The 12,412-nt window shown below is 33.0% G+C and overlaps 2 protein-coding genes across 2 annotated transcripts; both read right to left on the bottom strand.

The window, feature by feature from the left end:
- Nucleotides 1-1,047: 1,047 nt before the first annotated feature.
- On the bottom strand, nucleotides 1,048-2,820 carry LOC145113017 (Sas10/Utp3/C1D family). The gene is made up of 6 exons (XM_079049129.1): nucleotides 2,488-2,820; nucleotides 2,355-2,410; nucleotides 2,174-2,228; nucleotides 1,976-2,056; nucleotides 1,657-1,899; nucleotides 1,048-1,240 (listed from the first exon to the last, which is right to left on the bottom strand). Exons 1-5 carry the CDS (start codon nucleotides 2,687-2,689, stop codon nucleotides 1,664-1,666), a joined length of 630 nt encoding a protein of 209 aa, XP_078905255.1. The 5' UTR covers nucleotides 2,690-2,820; the 3' UTR covers nucleotides 1,048-1,240; nucleotides 1,657-1,663.
- A 4,515-nt stretch (nucleotides 2,821-7,335) lies between these two features.
- LOC145115392 (putative protein phosphatase 2C 21) lies at nucleotides 7,336-11,741 on the bottom strand. Its single transcript, XM_079051681.1, has 11 exons — nucleotides 11,457-11,741; nucleotides 10,829-10,953; nucleotides 10,592-10,655; nucleotides 10,384-10,492; nucleotides 10,149-10,302; nucleotides 9,947-10,072; nucleotides 9,712-9,835; nucleotides 8,944-9,020; nucleotides 8,815-8,867; nucleotides 8,625-8,679; nucleotides 7,336-7,910 (listed from the first exon to the last, which is right to left on the bottom strand). The coding sequence occupies exons 2-11, from the start codon at nucleotides 10,943-10,945 to the stop codon at nucleotides 7,707-7,709; spliced, it is 1,083 nt and encodes a 360-aa protein (XP_078907807.1). The 5' UTR covers nucleotides 10,946-10,953; nucleotides 11,457-11,741; the 3' UTR covers nucleotides 7,336-7,706.
- Nucleotides 11,742-12,412: the final 671 nt, after the last annotated feature.

Below are 12,412 nucleotides of genomic sequence, written 5' to 3'. Positions count from 1 at the left end.
TAACTAAAAGGTTTATTGTCGGTTGACTCTTGAAACTCTCAAAATCAATACGACTCTCACTGACTTCTTGACATATGAGTTTTCTCTCAAGAAACATTTCTTGACGAGCTTAAAACAAATATTCAAAAGTTCGTGTGGATTCGTATAAGAAAACACTTCATAGAATTTGTCTCAATTTATCTTTTGTTTTGATGAAAAACATCACAACTTCAATTTTAAATGTGCTAAAGTAAGAAAACATTATTACTCCACATTTCATGAGGTGTTATAAACCTACTTAGTATGAAATAAGTTTCAAGACACGTTTGTAGTAACTAGAGCATTGCTCTAAAACTTTATTAGAAACGAAGTATGACTCATCTCTTGTTTGAACCATTTCAACAATATTTGACTCATCTTCTTAGTTATACAATTACACTAAGATATTCTTCGATGATCAATTGTGATATAGTTCCACAGTCATTAAGATGATCATAAAACATTATACAAAAATATTTCTCCTTTCCTTTCAGATCGGAGAAACTTTTATCTTTCTGTCTAATCGATTCTTCTATTCGTTCTGCTACTCTTTGAATTTTTTCAAAGTATTAGAATTATATTTAATCTTATAAACACAACCAAATTTACTGGAGCATCAATAAAGCATGATGAATAGAATTATTGTCATTTATGGTGGATCTATAAATTCCATATCAACATTTATTAGATCCATTAGTCTTTCATTTGTCTCACATAAACATGTGAACAATGAATCAGTCATGATTTTCCAATAGTCATGATTTTCCAATTAACAAGATTCTCATACATCACACAATTCGAATTGGAAATAAAAAGTTGATTTGTTAATTTATAATGTGATTAATCAATTAATATGAGATTAATTGTTAAATAATTGATTTGTTAATTTAACTTGTCTCATATGTGAACTATGTAATGAAGCTATATATATTATACATTTAAATCTAACTAAATTTATAGACATTTTATACATGTATTATATAATCATTATGAACTCTTTATTTTTAAATTAAATTAAATAAAAAGAAATTGTATGAAAGATAACCAATTTTGATTTGATTTTCATTTAAGATAAACTTGTTATACCATTACTACAGTCTAAACACTACTAACTTAAATTTACCACATAATCCTACTTTATAAATCATAACATACATTCATTCATTCATATAAACCCACCAAATAAAAAACAAAGAGACTTACAAACACCAGCCATGCCATCCTGCACAAAATAACACATGGTGTCAGAAAAACAACAAGCTTCCAAGATATTCATTGTAACCCTATTCATATGGATCCAAATCTTTTACTATTAAACTTGATATGGGACACAAAATAAGATTGTCAAAGGAAAAAATATGAAAACACATTCTCATTATCACCAAATCCACAATGGTATTTTACCCTTTTTCACACACATACAAACATATCAGTGTCACAAACAACCTTTTTGGTAGGACAAAGAATTTGATTTTTTTTGTTGATCGACAACAATCAATCTTAGGGTCCGATGCATGTCAAATGCAGAATAAATCAGTCTTGTATCATTTTGTTAACCAGAATCTTGACAAATAAATGAAAATCTATCAAAGAAGAACCTCTAAGACTTTAATAAACGTGTTAGAATATCAAAGATACCTAAGAATCAAGTGACAGCCATGTCATCTTCATCTTCGTTTTCATCTTCATCTTGAGGCTTTAAAGGCCCCTTGAAGGAACTTTTATCATTGCCAAGAAGCTCACGAGCTGCTTTTTCAAGAAACTCTTGGGCAGCAGTTCGGACAGAAGGTTTATCAGATGAAAGATACTTCCTCTTCTTACTAACATTTCCAGATTTTACCCTCTCTCGTCTACTGATTTCCCTCATGTTCTTTCTTTGATCTATCAACAAATATTTCAGTAACTGTATTTGATACAGAAAACAAAACCTAATTAAAGAACGCCATTGTTCACCTACCAGAAGTAAGGTCAGGCAACGAATGCTCAATGAATCTGGTTGCAGCCTGATAGTTTAATGTAGCAGAAGGTCGCAAGGGGGCTGCAAGAAGACATTCACATATAAGGAAATATACCCAAATTAAGATGCCATTAACGTCGGATTTCTTAAAAGTTCCATACTTTGGAACTGAAATAAACTATTTGGGAAAAAACTTACCCTTGCTCAAATTTAAAGACCTGTCGAGCTTCTCCTGATACAAGTTCAATCGTTCCTACAATTCCCAGTACTTGATAATTAACCAAAAGATAATGATGAAACGAAGTTCAATTGAGCTTCCAACAAACCCAATTTGACCCAAATGCAGCAAAAACGTGAAAAGACACAAAACAAACCCTACAAGTTCCGATCTGACAGGATGGTCATCTGGGTCGACGCCATTGCAATGCAACTTCACTACAAAACAAACAAACAGTTGCAAAATTAGAAGTGATTGTGTGTTTGCAGAAGAAGGGAGAAAGAGAGATAGCTACATGTGAAGAGTGTTGTGGTGGCTTTTGCGAGCAAGAGGAGAGATTGAGCACGCTGAAGAGGGTCCAATTCGGAAAGAGTATCAGAGTCGCAAAGAGGCAAGAAATCGAGGAAATTAGTTTGGAATTCTTGAAAGTTGATTAAAGTTCTATTCGCTGCCTCCGTTATTGATTCCGGAACTACTCCTCCTCCTCCTCCGTCCATCTTGGTGGTTTCTTTGGTGGTGACTTGTGTCGTTCGTTTTTAACTTGCAACCTGCAAAATCTCGAGCGCCGCTAAATTGAGTTGAAGAACAGAGTTTTTGTGGAATTAGGGTATTTTCTTTTTGTATAAAGTTAAAAAAAGAAAGCACAAATTTTATATTAATGGTATATAAGCAATATTATAAAATGACAATTGACAACTAGTAACAGTTTATTATTATTATTATTATTATTATTTAATTCGATAAATTGTTGATTTTTTCCGTTTTTATTCGTGACTCCTAAATATTATTTGTTATGACATTCAATATATTGAACCACATAACTTCTTTATTTAGGTATATGTTGATATTCTATCCACTATAACATCTGATTTTTTTTTGAAACGGCAAATCTAACCTACTCCTAAACTACACCATAAATCCACCTATGTCCACGACGGGACTATAACATTTGATAGGACATAATAACTCTATTGATTGACATCTAATATTACATAATAACTCGCTGATAAGAACATATTAAAAAGTTTAGACAAAACTTCAAAAATGGTCCCTGTGGTTTCCGAAAATATCAAGTTTAGTCCCTAAGTTCAAAAAACCTCACAGATGGTCCCTGTGGTTTCAAAACTTTTAACAAATGATCATTTTCGCTAACTCCGTTAACATTTAGCCGTTAAGTGAAGGACATTTCTGTCATTTCACAACTGCAGGGACCATTTATGAAGTTTTGCCTTAATTTTTTTTAAAAAAAGAAAAAATAAATATAATTATTTAATATTAAACACCCTCTCTCTCTCTCTCTCTCTCTCTCTCTCTCTCTCTCTCTCGTGAATCAAATCATTCTTCGTTGCCCCCACCATCGCATCATTCCTCACCGTTTATCACCACCAAATTCTACCACCGCTTCCTCTGGTAAACACTCCGATCCCCATCCCATCCTTCTCTTCCTCCCTAAAAGTTCACCAAGAAATTGAGCCTGAGTAACAGACATGAAATCGATTAGCAACCCCAATGAAATCATTCACAAAATCAAGAAACGGGTTCTCCGTTTTAGTCACCGGAGCAGCTAGAAGACGAAATGGGGACATCCCTCCTCCACCCCTCCTCCTGTTGATCGGAAACAACCAAACACCCCTGAGGATCGCTGCTTCCCTCCGCTGCTACTTTGATGTTTCCTTCCCTTCCTCCCTCGTGTTTTTCCAATGGAACAGAGAAGGAACGACCAAGGAGGCCACCGGAGCAACCCCCTTGCTGTAACAGTCACCCAACATCATAAGTTGCCTTCGTTTTCTTCCTTCATTTTGGCGATTGTCCAAACCCCCCACTGAACCACCTCTGCTTCCATTCTTCTTTCTCCATTCGATCCAGTGTTTCCCATTCCCCTCGATTTGTGATCGCCGACGACGAGAGAAGAGCCAAGGGGAGTTTGCCGAAGATCGACTCCCTTCTTGCGATCTATTTAACCATCAGACCACCATTTTGACTGCTTCCATTCGTGTTCCTTCTTCCCTTTCCCGGTCAATGAAGAAGAGGCGTAAACCAACAAGGGGTTATCGGTCTCGACGGACACCCTTTTCCCTCCTCGTGATTTCCCAGCCGCACCGGACCTCCCATCGGTGTGCCTTTCATTCGTATGTTCCTTGCCCAATCTGATGGATACAATGATTATTCAAGGTCAAAGTTGGTTTGGCTTTTTGGGGAAGATGAAGCTATAAGAATACGTACTGTATAAGTCTCAAAGCAATGGGGGGAGAGAGAGAGAGAGAGAGAGAGAGAGAGAGAGAGAGAGAGAGATCAAATTTCTTTCATTTTTTCTTTTTTTTTTTAATAAAAAAATTAAGATAATAAGAGAAAACCTCATAAATGGTCCCCAGATATTGAAATGACGAAAATACCCCTCACTTAACGGTAGAAAGCTGACGGAGTTAGGCGGAAGGACTAAACATTAAAAGTTTTGAAACAATAGGGACCATCTGTGAGGTTTTTTGAACTTAGGGACTAAACTTGATATTTTCGGAAACCACATGGACCATTTTTGAAGTTTTGTCAAAAGTTTAGTAACATATTTGATAAACTGAAAAAAGTGATATAAAAAACAAACATGTTATAATATTAACCCTAATACTATTTACACATTTTTAATAAAATAAAAGTAACATATTGATATCTTAAAGTATTAAGAAACATAATGAGTCTTTGCCTACTAGAACCTTCAAGGAAGTTGCAAAAGACAAAACAGACGATAAGATGATGCATCTTTGTGTCTTCTCATTATGATCTAGCTATATAAGGGAATCACGATTCCTTCAAATTCCTTTATAACTTATGAATCAAACTGAATATTACTTTCTTTTTCTCTATTTGTTTCGCTATAACACTTTTTTTATTTATATTTATATTTTTCAATATGTTGTTTTAGAAAACATAATTAGTTTAAGGATCATAGTTAACGGTAAAAAATTTCTACTAATGGTATTTTATAAAAACTACAATGGTGATACATAACGGATGAATCAAATCATAGTGGTATGACATTTTTGGTTAGTCAAATAAGATCATTAGCCAATTATATCCGATTCCAACTAATCACACATTATTTTTTTAGAGGTCCATAACACTGTTAAATCAATATTTGATATGTCATAACAATTAATATATAAACCTCAAAACTTTATAAACTTATTTTCACTATCTATAAATATTTTAAAGATTTATGAGTAGGTCCAACCGATATTAATTATTAATGTACTCTCTATATATTATGTTAAATTATAAAACAAAAAGAAAAAAATTTATAATACTAAAATATAATAACATTAACACCATTTTACAAAAACAAATTTTTGGTTAGAAATAAATTTGTTAAAACATACTCAATATTGCTTTGAGGGTATTAACTAACTCTATCTAATGATGTGATCTACTGAAAATAATATTCAACTTTTATTATGTGTTTTAGATAAATTAAAAAATATATATAAAGCATAAACTCAATATTAGAGAAAGGGGTAAACAGTAAAATGCTAAGTATAAATGACAAAATGGTAGACATGAATAAATTATCGGTTTCGAACTGGTCTCGAAAAAGAACTAAGACTGAACCATCCAAGACCTGTTTCAAAAAATACCAGAAGCGAAAGTTTTAATTACATATTTTTTAATCTCACATTATCCAAAGTCTTCTCTTCTTTCTTTTATTAAATTTTAGTATATCAGTTTTACTAAGTCTTAATGCATCATTTTTTTTGGAAAGGGAACTTCCCTAACGAGAGTTTCCGGACCAGCTTTCGTGCACCGACTAATCCCCGCTGCAAACATGAGGCTTTGCCTCATGCCCTGGAGTCACTGCAGGCGAACCTCCATGGCCACAAGGGCTGAGTAGTGTCAGGATTTGAACATGGGTCAATAGGTTATCCACCATATCTTCCACATGCCTTACCAAGTCACCACAACATTAATGGAAAAACTCAAAATCGAAACCGAAAAACAGAGAAATACAGAAAGCGAACCGAAAATACACACACAAAGATAAAAAGACCGAGACCGATCCGGGAAAAAAAACCTGATCAATTAAAGACCGACACGAGACCGTCCGATTTGGCCCGAAAAAAACCATAGATTGTTCCAAAATTGACTTGGGGCCGTTGTAGGACCGCCAATATGCACCTCTACTAAGTGATCATTCATCGGATCCATACAATCTCGCATGAACTTTGAGCACACTATGGTATAAGAAATTCATGGATCTCTTTGAATTTACCATAATGGATATTCTTAGGCGGCTAGCATAAGGAGCTAAAGGCAACTCGATCTCTTTAAAGTCAAATGCGAGACATCTTATGCAAGGATATACCACCATATTAAAAAAAAACATCGTACCCACACATACTAGTTGTATTGTATATTTAGCAAAAATAGTTGGTAGTTAGAATCTTAAGGCTATAACTTTATTTGTGTAAAAGTGCTTGGAAAACCAATTGTAAACTTTTGAAAGATGTAAAATTACATAAAATGACATTTGATAAACAAATGTGTATTTTAAAGGCAACTAGGTAATTTTGTTTTAACAGATAGGGTTTTTTCTTCCTTAAAAACTAATTGAAATAGTTCAATTTTGAAATAATACGTAGAGTTTTTTTTAAAGCTGTTTGAATTTTGAAGTAGTTTTTTATTTAAAAACTTCCTATAACAAAATTTAAAAAAAAAAAATTAACTCGTACTCTCAAAAAAATCATTTTCCTTAATTCTTCTTTTTTATAAGTTAAAAGCTTCAACCTCCTAAGGGGTGTTTGGGATTTATAAAAGTCCTTTTTGACTTTAGCTTTTGAGAAGGTAAAAACCAAAAGTTGTTTCTAAAAAGTGTTTGCCTAACAAATTTTGACTTTTTGATGTAATTTACTTTTTAAGTGGCTAAAAGTCATAAAAAGACAGTATTTCATGACTTTTGAAAAAACCCCACTTTTCTTCCTAACAAAAAGTTAGTTTCAAAAAGATTTTTCTAATTGCCAAACATCTTTTTGAATTTTTTGACTTTTTGAAAAACCAGAAGTTATTTGAAAAACAATCCCAAACACCCTCTAAAAACTCGTTGCCAAACACACCCATAGCGGTTTATCTGCTAACTTTTAGCAGAAATTTAGAAAGATAACAGAAAAAAACGAAGTTGATATACCGGACCCATATGTTATGTACAATGTGAAGTCCTTCATGAAAGGTGGACAGACACAAACTCGCCTCAATCTCTCCTATCTAATAAAAGACATAAATACCCTCCTAGTCCTATTCATAAGAATATCCCTACAAAGCATCCAGTCAAATCATTATTACCAACAACAAAGAAAATGACTTTTCCTTTACATTCAAAGCGAAAAATACTTGAAAAAAAGATTTATAGACATCTAAAAGGTCTATGGTTTGAGGTAGTGTGACTTCTACCAACATATATATACCAACAAAGTAACAAACACTAGAATGATTCATTCGTTTTTGGGGCATACACTTTTAGCTTCCATTCATTCATTCATCTGCAGCATTTTTTAGTTTACCCTCATCTACTTGTTCTTGTTCTTGTGCTTCAGTAGTAGTAGTAGTAGATGCCTGAATTGGCTTCTTGAATTGCACCAAAATCATGGTCATGTTGTCACATCCCTCTCCTGTGGATGTTGATGGAGCCAAACATTTATCAAACACTCTCTCACATATTGTTGAAAGTTTACTTTCCTGTATAATATAATAATAATAATTACAACTGTTAGTATATTCCAAATTATAACTATGAACAGTTATTACAATTTACATACAAACAGTCATTTGACATTCATCATCACTTTTAAGTTTTAAACACAAGGGTATGATGGTCATTCGCTTTCCTGTACAAGTCCAATAGTTAGAACTTACAACTCCCAATTTATAACTACAAACAGTCATTTACAATTTTAGTTTTTCTCAAATGAACAGTCATTGGATATTCATAATCACTTGAATAGAAGGGCAAAATGGTCATTTACTTTTGTGTATGATTCCAAGAGTTCGAATCCCCAAATTATAACACTATAATCAGTTATTTATAATTCTAGTTTATAAAAGTTCTCAAATAAGCATCACTTTTAAACAAAAAGGGTAAAATGGTCATTTACTCATATTGAGATGTTTCAATTAATCGAAAAAAGAAACATATTATGTTTTTACAACAATTAATCCATACAACAGACATACATCATTTAGCGTTTACTTTTTAATTAATCCAGAAAGTACATTGGTCAGTCAAGGGCTGAGGGAAATCGGACTTTCCTCATTAAGTCCTAATCTTTACAAATTTGCCCTTGATTATTTTTTTTCAGATGTGCCATTATATTAATTTCTCAAATATATTTTAGACATTTATCCAGATAGCACGTTATCTAGACAACACTTAATGGGAAAAAAACAACTTACTGATTTCAGTTGCTCATGAACAAAATCCACTAATTGTTGGCTTGACATGCAATCCCTGAATAAATGAAGTTAAATAATTCAGCAATAAGAGAAAGTTAGTTTAGAAGAAAAATAATTGGTTATTAAATAGTAGTATTACATAAATAAAAAAACAAGTCATATTGGAGAAAACTAAAGAAGCTGCCCTTACCAGATACCATCACATGCCAGCACAACAAAATCATCATCATCACAAAGCTCAACCTAAACAAAAATATAAAATTTATATCAAACATAAAAAAAGAACAATGAGTTATATAATAATAGCAAAGGGGCTTACAGTGTTAACATCAGGATTTGCAGTAACTATTTGCTTTTCAGCAGACAAAAACTTGTTCTGCTTAAATTCCATGTCACCTGCACAAGTAATGCTATAAATGAAGGAATCTAATGGGTTTTGCTAACATGGGCCATTGTGATTCATAGGGTCTTTAATGTTAATTTGTATAAAGGTCACTTCATATATTAATGGGCCATTGCCAATTTAAGAAAAGAATTTTATTATAATGATTTGCATATTTAAGTAAACCAACATCTAAGAACCCAAATCTAAAAAATTAAATCAAAACCCACCCTGGAAAACCAAATATTTATCAAAAGAAAATTATTAGGCTAGATTATAAATCCATTATGTAATTTAATGATTTGCAAACTACACCAAAAAAAAAAAACGAAACTAAATATAACCCAAAAAAATACGAATCCTATAATTCTTGATGAAACCAAATAATAGGTAGGAGCATAAACTGAAATACTCTAAAAACTAAAATGTTGATAGCATGTGATTTATCAACAAATAAATTCACCTTAATGTCCTAATAAAAATTATAGCCTTGATAAAAAAAAAGGGTATACTTTTCAAAGTACAATGCCTTGATACTACAAAATTATGTAGATTTTTCAAAGTATAATGTCCTAATAAGGAAAAAAAAGGATACTATAATATAAAAATAAACGGAAATACATCAGCATTTCTAAGCAAAAAGATAAAACAAATAACAGGATAAAAGTCCACAAGCACAAGCACAAGGGTAAAAAGGTAAAATACCTATAGCTCTTGTAAGATTAAGACTACCATTAACTCTGCCCGCATGAATAAATCCACCTGCTTTTAGTATCCTATCTCTCTCAACCTCAAGCCCAGGCTTGTGATCTCTTGAAAGATTGTATGCCTGCAATTTTTATTTACATGAAACTTGGTTTGTATATTTATCAATTATCATAATAATAAAGGAAAGATTGTTGATATTATTTAAATTTATATTGATATTATTATTTATTACCTCACCCTTCCTGGAAATTACACAACGGGAATCACCAGCATTTGCAACAATCAGTTGATTGTTTCTCATGACAGCAACACATGCTGTACATCCGGATGTGGGCCCCGTGAAATCAGAATGTGGACCCTACAAATAGAATATGCTATTATTATAAGTAAAAATAAAAATAATAAAAGTACATTGCTATTTTTGGAAAAAGTACCTCCTCAAAAGCCCATTCATCAAGCTGATGACTTGTTTCTCCTCCTCTTGGAGACCATATGAGAGACTCAATGACACCTGAGAATTTGTTTATTCTATCTCCCAAAATAGATAACTCCCTCCACCCTCTTTGTCCTCTCATCATCTCATCCATTCTTCATAATAAATAAATTAATAATATAAATAAACTTAAAGTCTATGTGACAATCACAAGAATTTCAAAGATATGAAGTCACCTGATAAATGACTTCTCTACAGAGGTTTCAATATCTCCATTAGAATATGCTTCATGTTTGAGCACTTGTCGATGAAGATATTTTGCACAAAACTTAGCAACCACTTTCCCTGATGAGATTCATGACATGGCATGGATGTGTTATGTGTATATGATATTATGATGTAATATTTTACTTTGGAATTATTAAGTGATTTATTGGGACTCACCTCCATGGCCATCATATACACCAAAGAAAGAGGTGGAATGATCCAGATCAGGAAGTGCAGCATGCTAAACAACACAAACAAATGAAATAATTTTCAAGAATGTAAAGATTTTATTACATTACAACTTTACTTTCTAAAAATATACTCTCGAATAAGTGAAGTTGGCTTCAATGTATAGAAATAAACATGTTCCACATATAGGAAATCTTTAAAACTTGGAAGTCATTATCTACTTACAGCATCTTCCATTGTTGCACGCCACCCTTGCATTGATGATAAACCATATTTGACCCTTCCATTCTCACCATCTTCAGAGAATTTTTCTGTTTTAGGAGTGCTGAGATATGTACCCATCTTTTTACCTGAAATTACAATAAAACCAAATGGTCAAAAAAGCATCAATGAGCTCTTAAAAGTAATGATAAGAATATTCACATGTCAACTGTTTTCGAGTTTCAAGCTCTGCTGCAAAAGTCATTTAGGCCCCATTTGTCACATAGGAAAAAACATGGTGTATAACTGAATATAGCCCAATGGAGTAGAAGATCCTTGTCAATTTCATTCAAAAGTCAAAATCAGTCTAAAGATGGATGGAGACAAAGGATCCGCTTTTGAAAAACGAATAAGAAAATGTTTCAATCAGCGTCTTTCAACTCCCATGTAATCGAGAGATTTGGGATCGAATCATGAGAACTGAAAATTATTCCCAGATTTCTAGTCAAACAACTAGGCACATGAAGGATATGAATATAACGAATAATTGGAGCAGGAACAGGAACTGAAACTCCAAAATCGAGATCGTACGACATGAACTTATCAAAATCAATGATGAATAAAATACTGATAGTTTAGGGGATTTACTTACCTAGATTGCCCGATTGGGCTGCCAAACAATTCGATTAACAAACCGAACCCAATTCGATTGAAGCTTCAACAAATCCAATCGCTATTAAGATTCGCGGTGCCCTAGAAGACCTAAGGACTTTGGGAGATGAAGATGGTAGGGTAGGAAAGAAGAATGTCGACGAGAAAGAACAACTGTTGAAGGGTGTTAGTACGGCTGGTGTATGCACAATACGATCTGGAGTGACGTGTGATGACAGAGGTTTGTACTTATCCATGGAAAACCGGTTGCTACTTTTAGCTTTGACTCTGAGTCAACTTTCAAACCAGGTGCCATGGCTGACTAGATGGTGAGTGGTGAGTTAAAGTTTACAACCATGAAAGACTAAACCATGGTTTGGAACATGGTTTAACATGGTCGATAGACTTACAGTAGTATTTCAACTTTTAGCATTTTATATACATTATCTTAAATAAAAAAAAAATCTCCCAGCTCCTAATTTTGCTTCAAACTTGTCATTTTCCTATTGTAACGTGATAAAAGAAATATTTGTTTTTTACATATCTTTCCTGTCAATAGAGATCTACAAACTGCAATCCGATCAGATCCGGATGTTTTTTACATATCTTTCCTGTCAATAGAGATCTACAAACTGCAATCCGATCTGATCCAGATTTGGATCCGGATCTGATCCAGTTTTGATTACGTCAACAACGATCTAATTCGATTTTGATTCGATCTGGTTTCGGTTTGGTTCGATTCTCCCATTGTAGTTTTGGACTGATTTGAATGATCCAAGTTTTCACCGGTTTAGGCCCAATCTAGTTTACGATCCGAGGTTTAATATGTTTTTGATTCTAAACAATGAATCAATTTTAATCCGGTCTATCATATTATCTGATTTGGTTTGGTCAAAAAAACAGTTTTGGTAGGACCCGGTTTTCGGATTAGATCAAATCTATACCGTGAATCTAATT

This window comes from Lactuca virosa, chromosome 5 (assembly GCF_052849685.1).
Source record: "Lactuca virosa cultivar CGN04683 chromosome 5, Lactuca_virosa_CGN04683_v6, whole genome shotgun sequence".
Taxonomy (NCBI): Eukaryota; Viridiplantae; Streptophyta; class Magnoliopsida; order Asterales; family Asteraceae; genus Lactuca; species Lactuca virosa.
This window is presented reverse-complemented; position numbering and strand designations above follow the sequence as displayed.

What these genes read in the sequence shown, in the direction of transcription:
- LOC145113017 (XM_079049129.1), bottom strand. Translation starts at nt 2,689, where the DNA reads ATGGACGGAGGAGGAGGAGGAGTAGTTCCGGAATCAATAACGGAGGCA. An exon ending in GTCTTTAAATTTGAGCAAGG is followed by an intron (nt 2,057 to 2,173) that starts GTAAGTTTTTTC and finishes GTCTTCTTGCAG; the next exon opens with CCCCCTTGCGACCTTCTGCT. An exon ending in GTTGCCTGACCTTACTTCTG is followed by an intron (nt 1,900 to 1,975) that starts GTAGGTGAACAA and finishes ATTTGTTGATAG; the next exon opens with ATCAAAGAAAGAACATGAGG.
- LOC145115392 (XM_079051681.1), bottom strand. Translation starts at nt 10,945, where the DNA reads ATGGGTACATATCTCAGCACTCCTAAAACAGAAAAATTCTCTGAAGAT. An exon ending in ATGAATGGGCTTTTGAGGAG is followed by an intron (nt 10,073 to 10,148) that starts GTACTTTTTCCA and finishes TTCTATTTGTAG; the next exon opens with GGTCCACATTCTGATTTCAC. An exon ending in TAATTTCCAGGAAGGGTGAG is followed by an intron (nt 9,836 to 9,946) that starts GTAATAAATAAT and finishes TAAAAATTGCAG; the next exon opens with GCATACAATCTTTCAAGAGA.